The sequence below is a fragment of the Cervus elaphus genome, chromosome 3 (assembly GCF_910594005.1).
Source record: "Cervus elaphus chromosome 3, mCerEla1.1, whole genome shotgun sequence".
NCBI classification, from domain to species: Eukaryota; Metazoa; Chordata; class Mammalia; order Artiodactyla; family Cervidae; genus Cervus; species Cervus elaphus.
The window spans coordinates 3,294,870-3,319,143 of record NC_057817.1 but is presented as its reverse complement, the minus strand read 5'-3'; the positions used below and the strand labels follow the sequence as shown (position 1 = coordinate 3,319,143).

General features: G+C 41.7%; 1 protein-coding gene across 4 annotated transcripts in view; it reads right to left on the bottom strand.

The window, feature by feature from the left end:
* TPH2 (tryptophan hydroxylase 2) overlaps positions 1-24,274 on the bottom strand; it is a 108,277-nt gene that overhangs the window by 33,088 nt on the left and 50,915 nt on the right. For all 4 annotated transcript variants that reach the window (XM_043879566.1, XM_043879576.1, XM_043879585.1 and 1 more), the window contains one exon: positions 13,637-13,763. In XM_043879566.1, coding sequence (XP_043735501.1) covers positions 13,637-13,763 — 127 coding nt within the window. The remainder of the gene's footprint in view (positions 1-13,636; positions 13,764-24,274) is intronic.

Here is a 24,274-nt window from a genome sequence, read left to right as displayed (position 1 = left end):
TTAATGTTGAAGAAACTAGGGCACAGAGAGGCTAACTAATTTATCCAAGGTTATCCAACCAGTAAGTGATAGAGCCAGACGTGAAGTCACATAATTTGACCTTGAAGCCTGCAGTCTGAATACCTGCTACACTATACTGCCTTGCTAGCAAGTCCCTAAAGTGCTCAAGAAAAACCCTCATATATTGGAGCATTCACTCTATTTCATTCCAGCTTTTCATTTCTTCCTTACCTGTATGATTATCTGAGATTAAGGGCTCTGGGTAAAGATGTTCATGATCTTATTAAAAAAAAAAAAAAAGAACAGTAGGAAGGGTGAATATTGGTTAGATAAAAGTAGAAATCACTAATCTGGGGACAAGAATAGTCCAAATTTTGAAGACTGAAGTTTAAAAGATATATGAAAACCAATTTTCTTATTTTAAAAAGTGCTAACTTTTTTCATTAGCTGCGTCTGATGTTCACTAAAGCACTTTGCAAATCACATGAGTGAAAAACCATAATCCCTATATTTCTAGAGTACTTCCAATTTACTTTTTCTTCCATTGATGTAAAAGGTAAAGTCTCTCCTGACAGCACAAGTGTTTGATCAATGGATCAACATCTTGCTGCTTCTTTTTCCAAAGCCAGGACTCCCCTTTACCAAGTTCTTATTTGCCGTGGCAAAATGACTTTTCAGAAAAACTAGGAGACTATGTACCAAATTGTTAACACTGGTCATTGTTGTGATAGTACAAATGATCTTTAAATTACTTTCCTTGCTTATCCATTTTTAAAATTTTCTACAGTGGATATGTGTCACTTGTATAATAAGAAAGAGAAACAAAGGTTTTTATAAAGACTTCTCAGTAGAGGAGTCCCTGATTCACTCTGCCTTCTCTTCATTGCTGAGGGAATGGGGTTTTTTTCCCAGTTTTATTGAGACATAATCAACATATTTCACTGTATACACTTAAGGGGTACAGCAAAATGGTTTGACTTACATATATTGTGAATGATTACTACAAGAAGTTAGTTACACATATATATGGAATTTAGAAAGATGGTAACGATAACCCTATATGCAAAACAGAAAAAGAGACACAGAAGTACAGAGCAGACTTTTGAACTCTGTGGGAGAAGTTGAGGGTGGGATGTTTCGAAAGAACAGCATGTATACTATCTATGGTGAAACAGATCACCAGCCCAGGTGGGATGCATGAGACAAGTGCTCGGGCCTGGTGCACTGGGAAGACCCAGAGGAATCGGGTGGAGAGGGAGGTGGGAGGGGGGATCGGGATGGGGAATACGTGTAAATCTATGGCTGATTCATATCAATGTATGACAAAACCCACTGAAATGTTGTGAATTAATTAGCCTCCAACTAATAAAAAAAATTTTTTTTAAATAAAATAAAATAAAATAAAAAAGAAGTTAGCATCTCATCTACCAGCTCATACGTATGTATGTGAAAGTAGCTCAGTCATGTCTGACTCCTTGCGACTCCATCTCATATAGACACAATAAAAAACAGAAAGAAAAAAGTGTTTTTCCTTGTGATGAGAATTCTTAGGGTTTACTTTCTTAGCAATTTTCATGATGTTTTATGGACACTGTAAAGGACAGACTTTAAGGCTGTTTAAAGAAGGATGAGGGCCCCGTGGTGATTTATTCCTTCCCACCCTCCTGGCAGGTCTTAATTGACACCTACTCTGCACTGAAGCCCTCAAATGATAGTATTTCCATTTTCTGGGCGCCTTCTCCCCAGGATGAAATCCACCCATCAGAAATGTTCCAGAAATGCCCATTCTCACAGTGACAAATATATAAAATTCTAAGCCAGTTACAGTATTTCTACAAAGGGAGCAAAGAGACTTTTAATCACTGTGTGTTCAGTCTCATGTTGCGCTCCTTATTATGCTTTCTTTCACTGTGGATCATAATGTGCAGTAATACATTTTACATCTACTAAATGTGTTCTGGGTTTTTATATCACTGTTCAGAAGAATAGCTCTGGAAAATCTTTTGACTCCTTTATTTGAAAACTACATTTGTGGAATGGGGTAATTAAATTCCTATAGTTCAATATAACATTACTTTTGCTATTCTTCTTCATAAAAAAAAATCCCAACCACCTCTCTCTGCTTTTGCTAGAAATGGAATTACACCAGCAATATTTCTGTTAATACAAGTCTAAGATTTTGAAAACCTACTTTATTGTAGTTAAACTAGAAAATTCCTTCTTCTCTACATCTTTATGGAAATTAAAATGACTGCACAAATCTGTGCTTGAAGAAGGCATTCCAGCTTACTTTGAGCAGAGAAAGTAAGAAGGACTCAATGTCAGAGCTTTTGAATCACAGGAAGAAGTTGGCTCTGTGTGAGGAACTAGAGGATTTAAGGGCTTGAAATGACTTTGAAATTAATCAACAATATAACTCCTTTGGTGCAGTTTGGATTTGGGGAGTGATAGTGAGATTAATATCATATGTCGATGTGATATATTAGACAATAGCACAGCATACGTCACAGAAGTATTTCATCTCATTTGATCCTCATTCAGCATAGAGCGGTAAAAGAACATCTCCATTTTAAAGAAGAGATTCGAGGCACAAATAGGGAATATAGTTGGTACCTGAGTACAAGATCAAGAAGCAACAGAGCTGGTACAGTCACCAAAAGGTAAGAGCCAGGTTATCAAGAGTCAGGTTCACAAGGATGTGGAGAAAAGAGAACCCTTCTGCGCTACTGGTGGGAATGTAAACTGGTGCAGACACTGTGAAAAGCAGTATGAAGTTACCTCAAAAAACTGAAAACAGAACTACTCTATGATCCAGAAGTTCTCCTTCTGGGTATATTATCAAAGGAAGTGAAAGCAAGATTTCAAGAGGTATCTGCACTGCATGTTTACCACGGCATTGTTTGAAATAGCCAAAATATGAAAACAATCTAACAGTCCATTTGTTGATTAATGGATAAAAATGTGATATGTATATATATGGTATATATATGTATATGATATGTGTATATATACACACACACAGTAAGTCACTCAGTCATGTCTGACTCTTTGCGACCCCATGGACTGTAGCCCACCAGGCTCCTCTGCCCATGGGGACTCTCCAGGCAAGAACACTGCAGTGGGCTGCCGTGCCCTCCTCCAGGGGATCTCTCCAGCCCGGGGATCTGCATCTCTTGCATTGGCAGGCAGGTTCTTTATCACTAGCGCCACTTGGGAAGTCACACACACACACACACACACACACACTGTAATACTACTCAGCCATGAGAAAGAAGGAAATCCTGCCATTTGCAACAACATCGATGGACCATGAAGGCATTACACTAAGTAAAATAACTCAGAGAAAGACTAATATCTATGATATCGCTTATATGCGGATTCTTAAAAAATTGACCTCACCAAAACACAAATTAGAATGGTGGTTGCTTTCCTGGTGGTTCAGCTGGTAAAGAATCCACCTGCAATGAGGGAGACCCAGGTTCGATCTCTGGGTTGGGAAGATTCCCGGGAGAAGGGAATGGCTACCCGCTCCAGTGTTCTGGCCTGGAGAATTCCATGGATAGCATAGTCCATGGGGTTGCAAAGAGTCGGACACGACTGAGCGACTTGCACTTTCATTTCACTTTACCAGAAGATGGGAATCGGGGAAAAGGGAGATAACAGATCAAAGGATAGAAACCTCCAGCTGTAAGACAAGTAAGTTCTGGGGATCTAATGTATAGAATAGGGATAATAGTTAATAATGCTGTGTTATGTACTTGAAAATTGCTAAGAGAGTAGATCTTAAACATTCTCACCACAAAAAAGAAATGGCAATTTTATAAGGAGATGCAGGTGCTAGCCATCACTATCGTGGTAACCGTTTTGCAACAGGTAAGTATATGACCTATACAAGGTTGTAAGTCGAAATAAAAAATCTCAGGAAAAAAAAAAAAAAAAGGTTGTAAGTCAGCTACATCTCAATATAGTTAGAAAAAAACAAAGCTGGCACTCCAGCCCCATCGGGCTCACTTCAGGTTCAGACCCTTCCCAGCACATTACCCCACACCATACACTGCCCTGCAAAACATCCATCTAGTAACTTCATCAAGTTCTGAGACCCCCAACTGCTAACTTGCAGTGATCCTCGAGGATAAAGTCAAGTGGGCACAGAGTTTAACACACAAACAGGATGAACAGTTACTGAAGCAGCTCTAACTTTATGAGTTTCCAAATATCTAAAATAAGCTGTTGGGTTGCTTTTATTTTTCCTCATCTGCAGTTATATGACGGCTCTCTGAGGCCCCTAGGATACAGTTATAAAATGATGAACAAAGATTTGACTTACAAAAATGGATGACCATTCCGGACTGAAAATAGATTTGTTTCTAAACATAGTGAGCAATGTAGAGCTCACTTTTTAATTCCCAGTAACAATGGTGTTCTCATCATAATATAAATAGATGACAAACACGTATAATAGCAACAATGCATATCATAAGTGAAACATATACAGATAGTGCAAAACAGCCTCAGCTCCAGTATCAACGACCTCAGGAGAGAGCACAGTCAGAAGAAAGAACTGCCTTGGGGCACTCAGGTAAGAAAAAGACCAAGGGCGGAGGTGGTAAAAAGACAACGACAAATGTCAGAAGTGAGGCTCTAAGGGGCTGGTTAAAGAAATACAGAGTTCCTTGCAGGGCAAGACCACTTTTCCATATGCACAGAGTACATAAGAGTGAAAGTAATGAGTTGGAATAGATATTATTAATTTTTAATTAAGTTACTCTCAGAAATAGCACACTAACTCATCATCCACCCAAACATCTCAATTAAGAGCGTGTAAATGTGCATTCCTTTCAGCTTTTTGTCAGCTTTGTATCAAATGTTCCAAATGCCTAAACTAGTTCAAAGACTCTACATGGAATAAATAAGCCTGGGGATTATTTTGAGCTTTCTATAGAGATATTAAATGGTCATTTTTAATGTAATACATTTCAGAAAGAAGTAGAACTGGGCATAAGCTTTTTAAAAGCTGCAAGTTCCCCATGCCGAGCCAGGTGGGCAAACTCATAAGAGACAGGGTAACAAGCTAATGTCCTCCACAGACAGGAAAATATTCATTAGCAATTCATAAACTAACGTTACCTTTACAATTATACTTCTAATGTGAATTACAGTCAATTGTTAGTTTAAAGCTGACTGTACATTTCATTACCACTCTCAGCAAGAGAAAGTCCTACTTATACCTGGAAATTCAAACATACTTCATTAACAGCCATCAAAAGCCCCAAATAATGCAAACTTTTTACTTGGAACAAATAAATTATTTGTTTTTATAAAGTATAAACAGAACCCTATATTGTTAATTTTTTGACAGTCCTTTCTTACAAAAAAAATTAGCTGGTGATTTTTTTTTCATTCAGAGATTCTGCTCACAATGAATCTCATCCTTTCCAAAAAACATCTAGACCTGTAGCTCCTAAACTGTGCTCCTTGGAATATGAATAGCTTGGGATGCTAATACGTCTTCTTTGAAAACAGACTTCAGCAACCATCTAATTACTGGGTTGGCCAAAAAGTTTGTTCAGGTTTTTCTGTAACGTGGGGAAAACTCAAATGAATTTTTTGGTCAACCCAGTACTCTGTTAATTTTCAAGTTCACATTTTAACATTTCTAAAATAGAGCTTCTTACAAACAATATAAAATAATTTGCTAACTGAATCTTTTTTCCCCTTTTAAAGAAAGCTATTAATGATATGTCTTACCACCAATGTCATGTTAAGATGGAAGAAACTTCAGTTTGTAAAAATAAAATTTTTATCACTTATAAGATTCACTCTGCACATTATCTTAGGAAAGGCCCTGAAAACTCGATACTTTGAAAACAAAGTTGTTTATTTCACTTAATCTAGTTTTCCCCAAATATATTTGTCTATGGATCCCTTCTGTCACAGAGCTCATAATAACATTTCACGAGACTAATATTCTGGGAACACATTGTGGAAAAGACTGGTTATTCCTTCCTTACCCTTGGCCAAGACTCTGCTCATCAGCTTCACCAAGGCTCAGCGGCAGAAGTGCTTCATTAGAAAGTGAGGGTAAACATGTTTTGGAGTTGACAGAACTGAATGGATGACCTAAAACTCTCTGTAAAGGGAAAATTCTAACTGGGCCAGAGGCCGATTTATTCTGCTTGGGAAACATCTGTGGTGTATTCCTACTGATTGCTTTCTCCAACAAATGATGCACAGCTTTGTCTGTTTAAAATGCCTTTATGACGTGAGAGATGAACAGACTGAACTGAAGCATCTGCACCATGGGGAGGGGTGCGCTGCGTGGAGAAGGCATTCCTTTACATTTCCTAACAGTTGGGAAAGAGAAATCAATAATCCTTTCGGGACGAGCTCCTAAATCTACCTGATCAGCAAGTTTCTGTCTGTGCGTTCCTGTAAAACTGAACGACATAAGTCATATGGCAAATGAGCAGGTGGCAGGAGAGTGTGAGAGCAGACACACAAAATGGGACCAGGGACATGCACTCAGAGATACCAGGCTCCATTTCCAGGCTCAGGAGAAGTCCTAAATACACTCAGGTCACACCGCACAGTATTTATCCGGCAATGCCCTGTGAGCCCAGTTCTTAGGAAAAGCATTGAATCTGGAACTAAGGCTAAAGGATTGCCATATGCCTTCTGAAAAACACACCCGAGCCTCGTCTAGCGGGCACACCTGTGTACCAGGTCACCTGCATCTCTGGACCACCAGCGTCACAGTACCTGGGAGCTCATCAGAAGTGCCAGCTTTCAGGCCCCATTCCAGACCTACTTGCCCAGAGTCTGCCTTGTAACGAGATCTCTAGGTTATTTTATACACATTACCATTTGAAAAGCACTGACATAGGGAATATTCCCTTTGCCTGTCTTCCTATTTATATTGATTGAGGCCCAGATGCCGTGAAGTCAGGTGTCAATTTTGTGAAGATTGATAAATTTCAAGTTATTTTTGTCCACTAGACATGCAAATGATTTCTGCCTGGTAGAAAAGATAACTTCAAGCTTACTGTTCTTTGCTCCACAGAACATAAAACATTTTGCACCTTATTCCAGACTGGTCTCAGTCTCTGAAATTCTTCTCTGAGCGAAATTTACCATTTCGCTTTTACCTCATGAGTGAGTTAAATAAATTGTCAACACATGCTTAGCACATATGTATGACAGTCATGCTTGTGACTGTTTAAAGTTGTAATTCAAAACCAGTCACCTCTCAATAGCAGTAAGATATGTATTTCTAGTGAACACAGTAATAGCCGTCTTTTCTTGGGAAAAATAGCCAGTTGTCCAGTAAGTGGTAATTGAGTATGTCCAATATGAAATAAAGATGAATCCAGCATGGGCTGGTCCCTCTGCCTGGTATAATATAATGTATAATCCAACTTTCAATACAAGGGCTGGCAACTGAGAGCCTATAGTTCTGTTTTAGCTTGCAAACAAAGATTTGTAGTCAAAGAATATTTTGTTTTATTTTTATTTTTGGATGTGAAGGCTTTTAGGTATAAGATGTATTCTCTAGTTCTCCACAGGCTCCAATACTCCTTATTATCCTATATCAGGGTATTTCAGACATCCTTGCTACTATCTGGCTCCTGAAGGCATTTAAGTTTACAGCCCTTAAAGAAGACACTAATCTATTAAAGCCATGTAAGCCAGAGCTACTGAGAGAAATGGCTGGTCTGAAAATTACAGCACACGCTAAGCAGGCATTATTGGGAATATTTTTGCATATCTATCATGCACAGACCCTGGACAGCTACGATGAGTATGAAAAGAGTACCGCTGCCAAATCCAGTGACCTTATTCATTATCCACCAGAGGGCAAATTATTTACATGTATAACAGTGCATTTCAAATACAGTTACTGAGCATCATCATCAATTTATTCAGATACAAAAGAGTTTCATTTAAACGGTTCTCAGGGAGTTGCAACCATTGCCCACATAGAACAGCAGAGATAGCTTCACTCTCAAAAATGAGCATTATTAAAATGTCAAAATAAATATCATGCCAAAATATAGCAAAAAGAGGCAGTAGCTATAGGCAATAACCTGGCCCCTCTGAAATCATATCCAGAAGTTCAGAAGCAGCTTTGAACAAAACAAGAGTTTGTTGGCGTCCACCAGGCTTAGCAGAGGTTGCTTTCTTCCTTAGATGGATTTGTTGACAGCACACGGCAGAAAGTTATTAAGTGTCTACTTTTACCAGGCGTGACTCTCTTTTTCCTAAGTGCTTAAATTCACTAAACAAGGAAAGAGAGGCAGTATATAAACAGAGTCATTAATAATATAAATCTTACCTAGAGTAAAAGAATAATATGGGCTGTCTCATTTTTCTGCATAAATAGTGATTTCTGTGCTTTTCCATTTGTCCTCTCTATGGATTTTTCTCCTTTGGTACATCTCATCTCTCATTTTGTTCTAATACTTTTTCAGGAGACTTAATGGAAACTACTTGGAGGAAATCAGCTAATAATACCTCCATTTCTCATCTGGACAGCTGAGAGGCCTCACTAACCACCACTCTGCCCCCACCATTGGTCTTTTTACCCCTCTCATTGAGGCCTTACCTCTTAATCTCTTAGTCCTTGCAACAGAGTCATTAAATTGAGCTTCTAGCTTCAGCATATGGCTTGACAATCCTTAATATGTGTGCCATCCAATAGGTTATTTATTCCCAGGTTTACTATGAACTTGCCCAGCTGGAATCCGTTTTCTTTCAAGCCAAATTCCAGCAGTGTTCTATTCACTTCGTTTTTAACTGAGGGATAAGATGTGGTTTTGGAAGTCAATGGCAGTATAGTATTATTTCAGTACAAAACCTTCCTAGCGTCCTCACACTGAGAGTCTGTCTTCCTCTATATTCTCCCTATCATGTGGGTAAAACTTTCCAAATTTTTCCTTGGTCCACAAAATACTTTTCAAAGTAAGTGGGCAGTCTATAAAATTGAGAAAAATGGAACTACAAGGCTTGTGAGAGACAGAAAATCAAAGAGAGTTGCTCATGCAAGATCTGCTCAAGCAAGGTCAGGAAAAGAGGAGGAGATCAGGCTCCAACTCTCCACTGTGTTTAAAGAAACTGGTAATCTTTAAGTTGAAGTCTCTTGAAAGCTGATGGTCTCTTTGGTTTTATAAGAGTCAAAGCCACTATGAGGTTCCAGACTTATTCTCTCCCTTGAGAGGCTCTTGATCCTCCCTCACCTGACTCTGCGGCCCAGTCTCCAACAACGAGCGCAGAACTCAGACACGCTTAAAAGACTTAAATTTACTTCTCCTATGTATCTGCTTATGTGTATGAATGAAAGCTAACACTGACTGGTTTACTGTATTTTTGTGTACTGGATCATGAGTTCTTTGAAGTAAATACTACTTCTTTGCCTTTCCCCTATTCCCACCCATGGAATCTGGGATTCTTTAGCCACTTAAAGACTATCTGTTGACTTGAATTGGCTTCTGCAGGAAAAAAGTGGTATTTTCTAGGCAAAGAACAATTGAAAAAGAGGAAGAAAGATAGCAAGAGAAACATGATTAGTGATCTCTAATAGATGGAATTGTTTCTGGCCACTGGAACTAAAGCAATCCATGGCCAAGGGTATTGGAACCATGCAAAGGAATGTAAGTTCCAAAGGAAAACTTATTCTACAAATTCACTGGCCCTAGTAAAAAAAGGTTTCAAGCTTCAATTCTTAGTTTTATCTTGCAAGTGTAAAAACAGAAACAAAGAAGAATGCCCCCTCAAAGATATCCAGAATCTATGAATATGCTATCTATGCAGACATGGAGTTTGAATGGGGAAATTCATGAATTACCCAGGTAGGCCCCACATTACCCCACAAAGCAATAGTCAATGAGAGACAGAGAGAGAAGTGACAATGGCAGGAAGGTCAGAGAGATGCAACACGGCCGCGTTGATGGTAGATGAAGGGGGCCACGAGCCAAGGAATGCAGGCAGCCTTTAACAGAGGGAAAAAGGCCAGGAAACAGATTATCCCCCAGAGCCTCCAGAGAGTGACACAGCCCTGCCGACACCTTCCTCTTAGCCCAGTGAACAGTGAGTCAGACGTCTAACTCTATGAAACTGCAAGATAACACATTTATACTGTTTTAGATGAGGAGTAATTTGTTCATTGTAATGACAGAAAAGGTGATCCTTTGTTTCAGCATGGTCCTCTAAACTGGTGAGCAGGCCTTCCCTGCCGAGCCTCCAAACCAGAGAGATTTCTTCTAAATGAAACCATCCCTCAACTCTTCCCTTCCCCCTCCCACCTTTCAAGACTCAACACAAAGTTTCTCTCCTCTGACAAGTCTTAGTTTTATCTATATAGTCTATGACTTTCTGAAAGGTGAGGATCCTGTCATATTCTTTGTAAATGTTAGTTTGAAAGATGGAATTACTTAATTGTCATTCAATGGAAGAGAAAATAAAACTGTTTTATTGTCACTGCTTTAAAGAAAGAAATTAGATCACTCACTAGGCTCCACCTACATTCACATCCATGAAGTCCTACCTCACTCCTTCTCCTCCTCTCTTTGGACACAGATACACACACACACACACAACCTGGCAGGGTTGACTTCTAGTTTGCAGCTGTTCAGAATAAGACAAGCAAGCAAACCATTCATCTTTGATCAAGAAGTATAAGCTACAGGGGTCAAAGACTGAAACCAGAAAATTTCAAGGAATTTGCAAGGCACAACAAAGTTCTGAAATGTAGCATTTAAAGCCAGAGCTAAGGTTTGAGAATCAAGTAGCAGGACTTACGGTGCGGTGGTCTTTAAGCACATCTACAGTGGCAAAGGATCACCGGCCAATACTGGAGACATGGATTCAATCCCTGATCTCGGAAGACTCCACATGTTGCAGAGCAACTAACCCCACGTGTCACAACTACTGAGCCTGTGGTCTAAAGCCCATGTGTCACAACTACTGTTCCCATGTGACTTAGAGCCCAGGCTCCACAACGAGAAAAGCCACCGCAATGAGCAACCCACGTACCACAACTAGCGGGCAGCCCCTGCTCGCTGCCACTAGAGGAGGCCCTCGCAACAGCAAAGACCCAGCACAACAATAAACAAACAAACAAAATAAAATACACCCACGAACGCTCTGACGCTCCTTCCTCCAAACAACAGAGATGAATTGTCCTCCCCTTGAGTGTGCACTGGAGTGAGTCCCTTCTAAAGAGCAGAACGTGGCTGACGTGATCCGCACCTGATCAAGTCACCAAAGGCATCACAGCTCCCTCGATCAACACCCACCTCTGCGCTGACCTGTGGACACAGCGGGGAAGGAGAGGGTGGGCGGACGGAGGAAGCAGCTCTGAGATACACAGCACCATGTGTACACACGTCGTTGCGTTTATACACCGTCTCGTGTGAAGTGGAGGGCTAGTGCGGAGCTGCTGGGTCACACGGGGACTCCGTGCTGACCCAGGGGGTGGGGTGAGGGGAGGGGACGTGTGTATAATTAATGACCGATTTGTACTGTTGTGCTGCAGAAAGCAATACACCATGGTAAAGTGCTTCTCCTCCAACTAAAAACCAAATTTAAAAATTAGCTATCTCTCTCTCTTCCCTTTCTCTCTTTCCTCCCCCCTCTCTCTCCCCTTCCTGTCTCCCTCTCTCTCTTCCGAAGGAAGCCAGTTGCCAATATCCACATGGCTGAGCCATCTTGGGAGAACTTTCTCAAATCTGAAGACCTCTATAGGTCTAGCCCACATCCTAATAGCGACAACAAAAAGCCCCTGAGCCAAAACCATTCAGCTAAGCTGCTCCCAAATCTTCAAACACAGAAACTATGAGATAACAAATGTTCATTCTTTTAAGCCACCAAGTTTTGGGATTACTTGTTACGCAGTAATAGATAACCAAAATACATGAGATACAATTCCTACAGCAGAGGTTACAAATTGGAAGAACAGATCCTAATTCAGTCTACAAATATATTTTCCTGAGTTCATAATGGTAGATTTTTTTTCATGAGCTAAAATTTTTAAATCATTAAATTTCACTTAGAAATCTAGATTTCCAATCTGTCTCAAATTTAGAAGATCCAGCAACACAAAGGCCTACATTCCCATCTGGCAGCTTCTGCTGTAAAAGACACACACTCTCCTGAGCTCACGGCAGCCCCCACCAACCTCTGCTCATCGTCACACGGACCCCCAGCAGCATGGCTATTCCACTATTCTCTTCGAGTAGAATGCTATTTCTCAGTTTCTATATCTCTGTCAAAATTAGGAAACAAAAGATATACTGAAAGGGCTTGGCATCTTAAGAAATCTAGGAGACCGTTTATTCCCTTGTGGGAGTGAAGAATATTCCTGCATGCCGAATATGTCACCAATGTATGTCTGTCAAACACACAATTAGGATCCTATTTTTTCGTCCTCCAGTAGCTTTGCTCATTGTTGTCAATAGACTGTCCCCTGTAAGTAAGTGAGTTTGTTCAACCTGTTCTTTGTTACTCTGGCTTCTTCATATGGGGCTAGGATAAAACATATGAGTTTGCTGGATCTGGCTCTTCAGCAGCTTAAAGGTAGCTGCCAACATTACACCTTTCCTCTCATATGACTTGCTTTGCAAAGAACCTTGCTGAGATCATAGTATCTATTCAATCTTTCTCTGGTTTTGTACTTATAGTAATTGTTTAGCATGAGCTGCTTAATGCTGGCTCAAATTGAGTCTGAAAAACCCATACTGACTAGTCAGAAATAATCCCAAGTACAACTCCTGCATGCACGTTAAGTCGCTTTAGTCATGTCCAACTCTTTGTGACCCCGTGGACTGTAGCCCGCCAGGCTCCTCTGTTCATGGGATTCTCCAGGCAAGGATACTGGAGTGGATTGCCATGCCCTCCTCCAGGGGATCTTCCTGACCCAGGGGCCAAACCCACGTCTCACGTCTCCTGAGTTCAACTCCTACTTTACCGTAAATGCACACTTTTCACTATTACAAACAATTCTAGAAAATAAAGATTGAACTAGAACAAGGGGCTTCCCAGGTGGCACTGGCGGTAAAGAACGTGCCTTCCGATGCAGGAGACGTAAGAGACGAGGGTTCGATCCCCGGGTCGGGAAGGTCCCCTGGAGGAGGGCATGGCCACCCACTCCAGTATCCTTGCCTGGGAAATCCCACGGACAGAGGAGCCTGGCGGGCTTCAGTGCTGGGGGTCACAGAGAGTCGGACGTGACTGAGCGACTCGGCAGCAGCAGGAGAGTCAGCAAACAGGCCAATCCGCCCGCTGTCGGCTTTATACATAAGGTTTTATTGAAATCCACCCACGCATTCATTTCCTTACTGTCTGTGGCTGCTTTCACACCACGCTAGCTGAGCTGAGCAGTTATGAAAGAGACCTCAGGACCTACAGGCCTAAAATGCTTACTATCTAAGAGCTAGCCCCTGAATGAGGAGGATAAAATACAAAGATTCTGGCAGCTAATAAACCAAGTACACGTTGTGCTACAAAGGAACACACATGGGGGAAAATAAAGCCGCCACGCCCTCTCCAGAATGCTTGCCTTACTATTCATGGTGCCTCTAAAGCTTCCCTCATCTTACAAAGGACATAAACAGAGTGGGTTTCAGGCTGAAGAGGAACTCACTGTGGCTAGCTTCTGAACATCTTCATCCGAAGCTCCCAGAGATGCCAGGCCTATTTCTTGTGAAAACTGAGCAAACTTAGGATCCGCAAGCAGAGGGACATGTCCCAGGAGTTCATGACATGTGTCTCTGACAAGAAAAACATCACAGAGAAATGTTAGATGAGTTAAATTATCACTGGTAGAAAAAAGCCTAAATTCTAAATAAAACTTTGTTACTATAATTAATTACTGTTACTAAGTTTTACCAGTCCTAAGAATTTTTTATCACATTTTAACAACTGAAATCCATATGCATCCTACAACAAATAGCGTCTTAAATTATAGGATACACAGTACTTTAATATTTTGCTATTAATATTAAAGTATCTACTATTTTCAAGTAGTAGATATTTGGCAGCAGTAGATACTTGGCATTTTATCACGTGCCAAGCATGTGCTAAGTGTTTTGTTACATACATCATCTCTTTTAATATTCAGAAGAAACTTGAATTAAAGTAACTTACAGTGTAACGTTCTATAGATCATGGGTGGGCAAACTGCAGCTGTTGGCCACATTGAGTCTGTGGCCTATTTCTGTACATAAAGTTTTATTGGAACACAGCCATGCCTATTCACTGATGTATTGTGTATGGCTCCTTTTCACTAAGACAGCAGAGTTGAGTAGTTGTCACCGAGATCATATGGCCCACACAGCCTAAAATATTTACTAGCTGGCCCTTTACAGAAAAAAGTTGACTCTTGCTACAAACAGTGATAAAGCCAAAATCTGAATCCAGCTTATCATGATTTCTAAACTCTTGCTCTCAACCCTGAAGTCACACTGCATCCCATGTTACACTTTTCTGGCACTGGCAAAGAGCAGAGGACCATATTGTCATCAAGGGGCTTTTCCCATAGACCAAATTTTATGTCTGTAACACAAGCAACTTCTGGAGCCTTCACAGTGGAAGACCCCCAGTCCTCTGCCTTGTCCAGCCTCAACTGGGTCATAACAGAAATTCAGATCCTCTCTCATTTGCCTGGGCTTCCACTTGGAGCCAGATGACCAGGCAAAGGCGGGCATGTGCCGCGATGAGACAAAGCAGATGCCTTCCTGAGTCGTTGCTGTAAACCACAAACTGTTTCCTGACACCAAACAACACCGCAATGCTTCCCCCGATGATTCTCTGGAAATGAGTCAAAAAGCAGACCATATTTCATTTTCTCGACAAAACTAATGAGCCAGGTAGTAATTGAAAGATGCTTCCTGATATGGCCTGGCCTTCTCTTAAGTGTTATTACTTCAAATAGATGCTACAACATAAATGCCAGGTACTGCCACCATTAATACAGGCAGAAAGTAAGCCGGAGGGTTATGAGGTTGAGGCAAGGGGAGATGACGGATACCAGCGTAAAACAGATGGCATGCCTCAGTCAGAAAACCTCATTCCCACAACTCAAAATACACGTCCAGCCCTGGCCAGCCACTTCCCAGTACATCAGGTTGAGAGGACAGCCAAACAAGAATGCATGGACATGATACTGAAAGAAAATCCAAATTCATTCCCCATCAACTGTGTGCTGAGAGTCTCCTTTTTTGCACAGAAGTTGAATTTGTGGAAAAGACTATGTGGAGGTTACTCTCCAATCACACTGCTTAAGGCAGACAATCAGACTCACTGGATTTTAGTGCATCAGAGGAATTTAAATGTTATCAGAAGCCCTCATTTTACCTGTAAAGAAGTTAGAGACAGGAGGAGGAAAGAAAGAAAGCTAACATAGAGTAGGCTCCTGTTATGTGCTGAGTGTGATGCTAAATGTTTTCATATCCCATTAGTAATTTCACCTTCACTTCCAAAGAAGTCTTATTAATGTGAGAAGAAGTCTTTCTAATGTGAGACTGGGATAGGTCATAGTTACTGTGGTGGTGGATTTTTGGTGCAAAACTGGATTCACTTTTGAGCTTGTTAAATGCTTGATGGGGACAGTCTACTATTAATACCTGCCGAGGCACCAATGGAGTCCAAACACTTCTAGGTAGAAGGGAAAGTGAAAAGTAGCAGCTAAAAAAGAATGAAGGAAAATGTGAGAGATCCAAAGTCTTCAAGGAGTCGATTCTCTGTGGTAGAAAAGGAGCTATCACCTGGGTTTTGAGTTAAGGTGTCATTATCAGAAACCTATAACTCAGAGTCAGCTTAAGAGTCTTTAATAACATTACAGTGATAAGGTAATCCAGCCATATATAGAAGAGGAAAGAAATTAAAATTTGAAAGAAAAAAATCATACAACACAGCAGAATGAGTTATATTGTTTCATTAGGAAGGAAAGCCTGAAGCCGGAAGTCTAACGGATCTACTGATGAAGCATCTGGATGCCTCCGCTCTGTTCTGAGCAGAAACGGTTGCTATGTTTTGCTGGCCTGTGCTGTCCTCACTGCTCAGCCCACACAGAGACCCCTACAGAAACTTAGATGTAGTTCACATAGTAACCCCACTTCTCACCGAGCCAAGGCTCTAAGCACCGAAATTTCAAGACCATAAATAGAGCTGTTATCTTTTATGACTTTGGTGGAATATTCTCAGAGATAAACACCGGACTGGTCTCATTCCAGGTTCTTTGGCTAAGGCACATTGTGTAGAGAAAGGAAACTGAAGTGCCTGGAAACTCTTCAACCAGCAGAGAGAGATGTTTCATGTTGCTAGTTAAAAAGTTGGTATTTTCTTTAGCTTCTCTGAGACCAAAAGACTTGGAAGCTGCATTGACTTCTGACTCAGAGGCTGAAAGAGGTTCCAGACTATTGGGAATCTGAGGGAGAAGGCTGAGCCTTCTCTTCAAACTTTGTATCAATTAAGTTCTATAGGGCTGATATCATGCTATTTCACACTACTTTACAAAGTGCAATCCCTTTTATGTCCAGCAGCTAAAGTAGTTCATGGTCCCAACACTGTGTCATCCACAGCGGGATCCCTGAATATCTAATTATGAACGGGTTTCCGATGTGAGTTCATAACTATTGCCTGATCGCACCGCATCTCTCTTAAAACATTCAATTATCTAGCTATAATTGCACCTGTCAGCACACGCTGCCTTCAATCTCCACATCGGCAAACTCCTCTCTTTTCAACTCGCATCCCTTTGATGCATTTCGCCTGAATAATGCTTCTCAGAGCCCTTTTCACAAAAGCACTCTGTTCGCTGGAAATATGGGAACTTTCAAAAGTGTTAACACTGTAAAACATCATGTCTCCTTTTGAAAAAGAGAAGAAGAAGAAAAGCTAGAGCTGATATCAGACACTAAACTTTTTGCTGCTCTAAATTGGAATCTTCTCTGATAAGCCCTGTTTGGAGTCTAAAGCTTACAAAGGGACCTGGGTGAAAACGTCCCCAGGGAATTCTGAAATCATTCTAAGGAAGTTGTGATCACTGCTGCTGGGAAAAGAAGGGTCCTAGTTGTTAAGTTCAAATTCAAAACAAATCTAGCATTCTTCGCTTATCAGTCAGTTTTTCAAAGCTGACTCCTCCTGCCTGGTATTGAACAACTTTTTATTTTTGCTGTAAATTAAAGCTTTTAAGAAGTGAGTGAGCATGCCGCATTTGCTTCCCATCCCCAATCAGCACATCTGTCTTTGAAACCCTATTTTGATAGGTTTTGTTTGTTCTAAATAACACAGAAGCCAACACTTCAGCTAAATCCTGAAGAGAAGGAAAGGAAGATGGGGGTGGGGGAGGGTCACATTGATGAAAAGAGCAGGAGGATGAGCTGGGAGCCGAAATAGTGGTGGGTTTTTTTTTGTTTTTGTTTTTTTCCAGCTTTCACACAACATTTGGTGGGTAAGTGCAAGTAATCCGGGATAACACACTGGGACACATGGGGGGGGGGGGGGTGGGGGAGGGGTGACTTTGTTTTCACTTCACTAAAGAGATAATAACAGGAATTAATTTGGTATTGAGGCAATTTTTCTCCGTTCTCATTTTAGAGCCACATACAGAGTTTCTGTAGTTTTAAAATAGCAGACTGTAAAATCTGGCCCAGATAAGCTTTTAGGCAGCTCTTGTGATCACTCCCTCTTATGTCCCTGTCAGAGCACAGATACATTCGTATGAGGCCCTCTTTTCATGAAGCTGAGCATCTGGATATTGCCCTTGCGGAAATCTTCTTTCCTTTTCTCCCCCTAGGAATCATAAGGAAAGCCACCAATGTTACTCTTCTTCACAGCAATTCTTCTGAGACGGGCAAAAGATAGTACACTTAATTTTTTTTAATTTAGTTCAAGAAGCATTTCTTGTACAGCTATTAAATATTAAGTACTATGTTAGGAACTGAGGCTTAAAAGTAAGTAAGACAAAATCCTAGGATAACTCTTAGCAAAAGTCACCTCTTGGTTCCATAAACAGCAAGTACTAACTTTCCTGATTCAATAAAAAAAAAAAAAAAATCGTTTCCAGGTCCTCAAGTACCACAAAAGAGCTTCAGGGGAAATCTGTACTTAATGTCTCCTGTTCCCCATCATCCTAAATATTTCTTATTTCCTGAATAAAAAGAGATTTCTAACTCTTCCCCTGTCTGCTCCCTCTCCCCAAATTTTCACTAGATATTAGGGAAGCAATGTAACATAATGGTTATCAGTTTATAATCTGGAGTCAGAACAAGCCCATGTTGCACGTTCCTGTGTTGATAAAGTGACTTAGAGCGGCGTGGTGCAATAGTGTTTCCTGCAATGACGGAAATATTCTGTATCTGCATCATCCAATACGGCAACCACTTGTTACAGGTGACTACTGAACATCTTAAACGTGACCAGCACTACTGAGGAACTAAACTCATGGTTCTATTTCATTTTAATTAATAAACGTAGATAGACACATCTCTACCACATTGGACAGCACAGATGTATTGTTTTTTCATCTATAACCTGGAGATTATAAGGGTCCTTATCTCATGGAGTTCTTAGGTTTTGTCCTTTTTGAATCTGTTTTATCACTTCAATAAGCAGCAGTAAGTTCCTCCAGGACAGAGGTCATGCCATGTTCATTTCTGGGTTCCTGGTGCGTAGGAAAGCCTGGCACATGTTAGATGTTCAGCAACTGCTTTCTGACTTAACAGAATAAAGCAAAGATGGTAGGGCCCTACTGCACCACAGAGAGGCAAATCCACAGGAACCCCAAGCATCGTTTTCCTAATCTCCAGTGTATCATAAGGGTTCTGGACTTGATCTTGGCCTTGCTATTTTCTAGTCAACTGTCCTGATGCTGAAGCTCTAATACTTTGGCCACCCGATGCGAAGAGCTGACTCATCGGAAAAGACCCTGATGCTGGGAAAGACTGAGGGCAGGAGGAGAAGGGGATGACAGAGGATGAGATGGTTGGATGGCATCACTGACTCGATGGACATGAGTTTGCACAAACTCTGGGAGATAGAAAAGGATAGGGAAGCCTAGCATGCTGCAGTCTGTGGGGTCACAAAGAGTTAGACACGACTTAGGAACCAAACAGCAAGTTATGCGTACATAGGGGAATGATCTGACTTCACTGATCTCTGGAATTACCATCTGTAAAATGGCGACAATCCTGCCTACCCCACATCCACAAGCAGAATGACGTGAGCTGACAGGGGAAATGTCAGATCTCTTTTTCCTTCTCTCTTGTGGGGCCTTCTCTACCTGTTTCTCTACACGGTAGTGAAGAGGTACAACCAGTGCTTACCTCTTCCTTGCCTAAAATTCACTCACCTTGAATTTCTTCTCAATTTGCAATCTTAAAAAGCAAATATTCCTTAAAAAAATTTTCCCAGATCATCTCCATCTTCCACGCCTGAAGGTACATGAATGAGCTTCTCCCTATGACCTGGCACCGAGGGAGTATGAATTGTGAGTCTGCTGTGGGTGCATATGGATGCTAATTTTGGATGACACACACCACACAAGGATGGCGAACCTTGGTGGGGGTGGAGTGATGGGGGAAAAAGAAATCCTGCTTTGAATCTGCTAAAATATATACATTCCTACAACTGAAAGCTTTACCCCAAAAAGTCACTACCATTAATAGCCTAAGCGAACAACAGGGCTCTAGCTGGCATTCAGGCACAAATATGGTTTTAAAATGCACAGGTTTTAAATAATGTATAGGGTTGTGTGGGGTGGTGGTGGAGTTCTCAGAATGTTTATTGTTAGAATGCTCAGAGCTTTTGAGACAAAAAAGGCTTGCATAAAAATTCCTAGGGCTTATTTTTGCTTTGAGGTACCTCACGAAACTAGACAAAATACAATGACTGAAAACTTGGGAGGCTGGGTCTAGGAACATGTCCTTGTAACTAAGAGTGACTGGAATGTTTCAAACACATCAGTTTCCACATGAATTTCAGAGGTGACAAGGGAAGAGTGGACCTATTTGGTATTTTCTATAAAGCCTTTTTCTCTGCGAAGATCAAAGCCTTACTTCATCAGCCCTCACACAGGGAGGTTAAGTGTGGTTTGCCAACAGTCACACAGAGCTGCCAGCGGGGCCTGGACCGCGGGCACGTGGTCCAGAGGGCCTTCTGCCTCAGGGTGCACACAGCATCCTCCCATCTGCACCCCTGCTCTGGAGAGAGGCACCTCCCCTCCTTTTTCCTAGCGAAATAAAAGATGCCTCCTCCAGATGAAGGGGCGGGCTAACTGGCCCTGTGAAGATCAAAAGAGAGAGTGGGCTTCTGACAAAGCTTGGTAGTTGGATCATCACTGGATGGAATAGCATGGCACAAGACCACCCAGTAGACACATCCAGTACTTAGGGTCCTGGCAAAGCAGAGCCGCCAGATTAAAGAAAGAAAGTGTCACTCTCAACTATTTTATATAAAATCTGTAATTGGAAAATCGAGAAAGAAACTACTCAACTTTAGTACACATACAAGTTTGGAGTTTTCTCCTGGGCTTGTGTGCTAAGTCGCCTCAGTCGCATCCAACTCTTTGTGACCCCATGGACTATAGTCCACCAGCTCCTCTGTCCATGGGATTCTCCAGGCAAGAACACTGGAGTGGGTTGCCATGCCCTCCTCCAGGTGATCTTCCCAACCCAGGGATCAAAGCCATGTCTCTCACGTCTCCTGAATAACAACCCCTATTGGCAGGTGGGTTCTTTACTACGAGTGCCCCCTCTTGTGGGGTGAGCTTAATACAGAAGAGCAGTCAATCCCACAGACGCCGGCACCACTCCCTGACTCCCCCCCTTACCGGCTGTGTGACCTGGAACAAGGTACTTAACCTTTCTGTGCCTCAATTGCCTCATCCATACATGCAAAATTATAAAAGTAACTCAGAACTTAGAAGGTTGTTGTGAGTACTGAGTTCATCCACTTACAATGCTTAAAATAGTGCCTGGCATATAATAGTTGATAGAGACATGTTTACTGTTAGTAATAATACACACACACACACATATATATGTATATATATACATATATTTAATTGCTTCTTCTGCTATTGTTTTTGAACTAATCTCTGTTGGAGAATGGAAGGGGTGAAAACACTCCCAGGTTTTAGGGCCTCTAACATTCTACCTGACCCCGGTGTGTGTCAGTTGCTCAGTCATGTCCAAGTCTTTGCGACCCCATGAACCCACCAGGCTCCTCTGTCCATAGAGTTCTCCTGGCAAGAATACTGGAGTGGGTCGCCATGCCATCCTCCAGGGATCTTCCTGACCCAGAGATCGAACCCAGGTCTCCCACATTGCAGATTCTTTACCATCTGAGCCACCAGGGAAGCCCTGGGTATAGCCCAAACCAAAATTCTTCTGAGGAAGGAGATGGCTGCTAAGCTCGGAGTGTGAACTCCTGTTAAAACTCGGGAAAGGAAGGCCAGATGGGATCAGCTTTTTGAGAACAAGCCATTCTCTGAGAATCACTGGTACAATGCTGCTCTGCTATCCTGAACGGCAAAAACGGTGACAGAGCTGGGGAGGGAGCCAGCTGGCTGGGCAGGAAGCTTGGCATCACACTTGGCAGAGATGAGGCTGATCTGTGGGGGAGGCAACTTTAAGCTAAACAAGAGCTCACAGGGATGAAGGTTCAACCCTATAAAGCTCTGGCTCATCTTCCCAGCTCACCAGGAAGACCATGCCCAGACCTGACTTCAGCAGGCCCTGATATTAAAAACACCCAGGACAGTCAGGGCTTAGATCAGACAAATCCACAGACCCAGGATGTCTCAGACAGCAAGGAGGGAAAGTTGGGAAAGGAAAGGTCCAGTGAAAGGAATCTGTTTGATCCAGAGAGCGGTAGTCAAGCTTCTTATCAATGTGAAAGCCTCTGTCTTCAGCTGCTGGTACTGTTAGTTAACAAATAAGGATTAATGTCAGAGCCACAAGAACAGGAGATGAATGACATCTGCCCATGTTAGACAGGGTTCTGTTGTAACACACAAGGACTAAGCATTAAGTTCACTGACTCGGCTTAGATGAAAACCAGCGTTAGAAATAATTCACTTTTATTTTTCTTATAAAATAGAAACACAGCAGCAATTATAAGAAAAATCACCTGACTGCAAAACCTTTTTTAAACTTTAAAACAGTTATATTTTAAAATAACATTAATTGCCCCTGAAATGTTCAACTATAACAAGAAATATTTTTCTGAATGCAAATGCATTAAGCAATATTATGACAATAAACGTTGCAGTGTGAGCCCATGGTGTCATGAATTATTTCCTGGCGGGGAAAATTTGCTCTCTGATTTGAAAAGGGACACACGGGGGAAGAGCAGGACAGACTCACATCAGCATGTGCTGGAATCATCAGTCATCAACGCAGCCCTGAATGGGGACTCCCTGACTGAATAAGCTTACACTATGCTGTGCCAAGGATATTTTTGTTACTAGCATATTCAGCACAACATCTGAAAATAAAATAGAAGAAATCTTTTTTAATGTCTTCATTAAAACATTTTTTAAAGGGATTTCTGGTGCAAAAACTGCACTATTACTTTGGCAAGAACTCTACTGGAAAGACACATACTGTACTGGTTTGACCTCGAAGAACTGACATTGAAGAACGGATGTTATATTGAAAATGCCAGTCTTCTCCCTAAGCAGAGGAGAAGGGGTCAGAGTGCTGTGTTATGGATCTGTGTTTCAACACTGCTCTGGGCAATATTTTAGGTTTCTAAGCTACAGAAACAGTTAGAACTGGACATGGAACAGCAGACTGGTTCCAAATAGGAAAAGGAGTACGTCAAGGCTGTATATTGTCACCCTGCTTATTTAACTTATATGCAGAGTACATCATGAGAAATGCTGGGCTGGAAGAAGCACAAGCTGGAATCAAGATTGCTGGGAGAAATATCAATAACCTCAGATGTGCAGATGACACCACCCTTATGGCAGAAAGTGAAGAGGAACTAAAAAGCCTGTTGATGAAAGTGAAAGAGGAGAGTGAAAAAATTGGCTGAAAGCTCAACATTCAGAAAACTAAGATCATGGCATCTGGTCCCATCACTTCATGGCAAATAGATGGGGAAATAGTGGAAACAGTGGCTGACTTTATTTTTCTGGACTCCAAAATCACTGCAGATGGTGATTGCAGCCATGAAATTAAAAGACGCTTACTCCTTGGAAGGAAAGTTATGACCAACCTAGAGAGCATATTAAAAAGCAGAGACATTATTTTGCCAACAAAGGTCCATCTAGCCAAGGCTATGGTTTTTCCAGTGGTCATGTATGGACGTGAGAGTTGGACTATAAAGAAAGCTGAGCACTGAAGAATTGATGCTTTTGAACTGTGGTTTGGAGAAGACTCTTGAGAGTCCCTTGGACTGCAAGGAGATCCAACCAGTCCATCCTAAAGGAGATCAGTCCTGGGTGTTCATTGGAAGGACTGATGCTGAAGCTGAAGCTCCAATACTTTGGCCACCTCATGCGAAGAGTTGACTCATTGGAAAAGACCCTGATGCTGGGAGGGATTGGGGGCAGGAGGAGAAGGGGGCAACAGAGGATGAGATGGCTGGATGGCATCACCAAGTTGATGTACATGGGTTTGGGTGGACTCCGGGAGTTGGTGATGGACAGGGAGGCCTGGCGTGCTGTGGTTCATGGGGTCGCAAAGAGTCGGACACGACTGAGCGACTGAACTGAACTGAAGGCTAGAGAACCTTGAACTATCTGGCCACCTCTGGTCTCCACCCAGAAATATAGATGGCTGGGTTTGGCCTATACTGGAGAAAACAAGACTAGATTATAATACTTCAGAAAATGGGACCTTCTTGGGACTTCCCTGGTGGTCCAGGGGTTAAGGACCCACCGTGCAATGCGGGGACCCAGGCTTGACTCCTTGCTGGAGATCTAAGATTCCACCTGCCAGGGGCAACTACTCCCTTGCAGGGCAACTACAGAGCCCACGAGCCTCAGAAAGATCCCACGTGATGCAAAGATCCCACATCACAAAGCCAAATAAATATTCTGTAAAACAGAAAAAAAATAGGCCCTTCATGCTTTACCCTCCTTCCTTTCCTAGACCTCAGTCAGTCCACACAGCTTCTGAAGAAAAGCATGAGATTTGGCCCCAGGAGAATATGGTTTTATTAAACCATATTTCTCATTAAAGAGCTCTACATTTCTGAGATACCACTGGCCATCAGGACTACAGATAAAAATAAAAATCATATAGGCAAGTATACATGCACAGGCAAATTC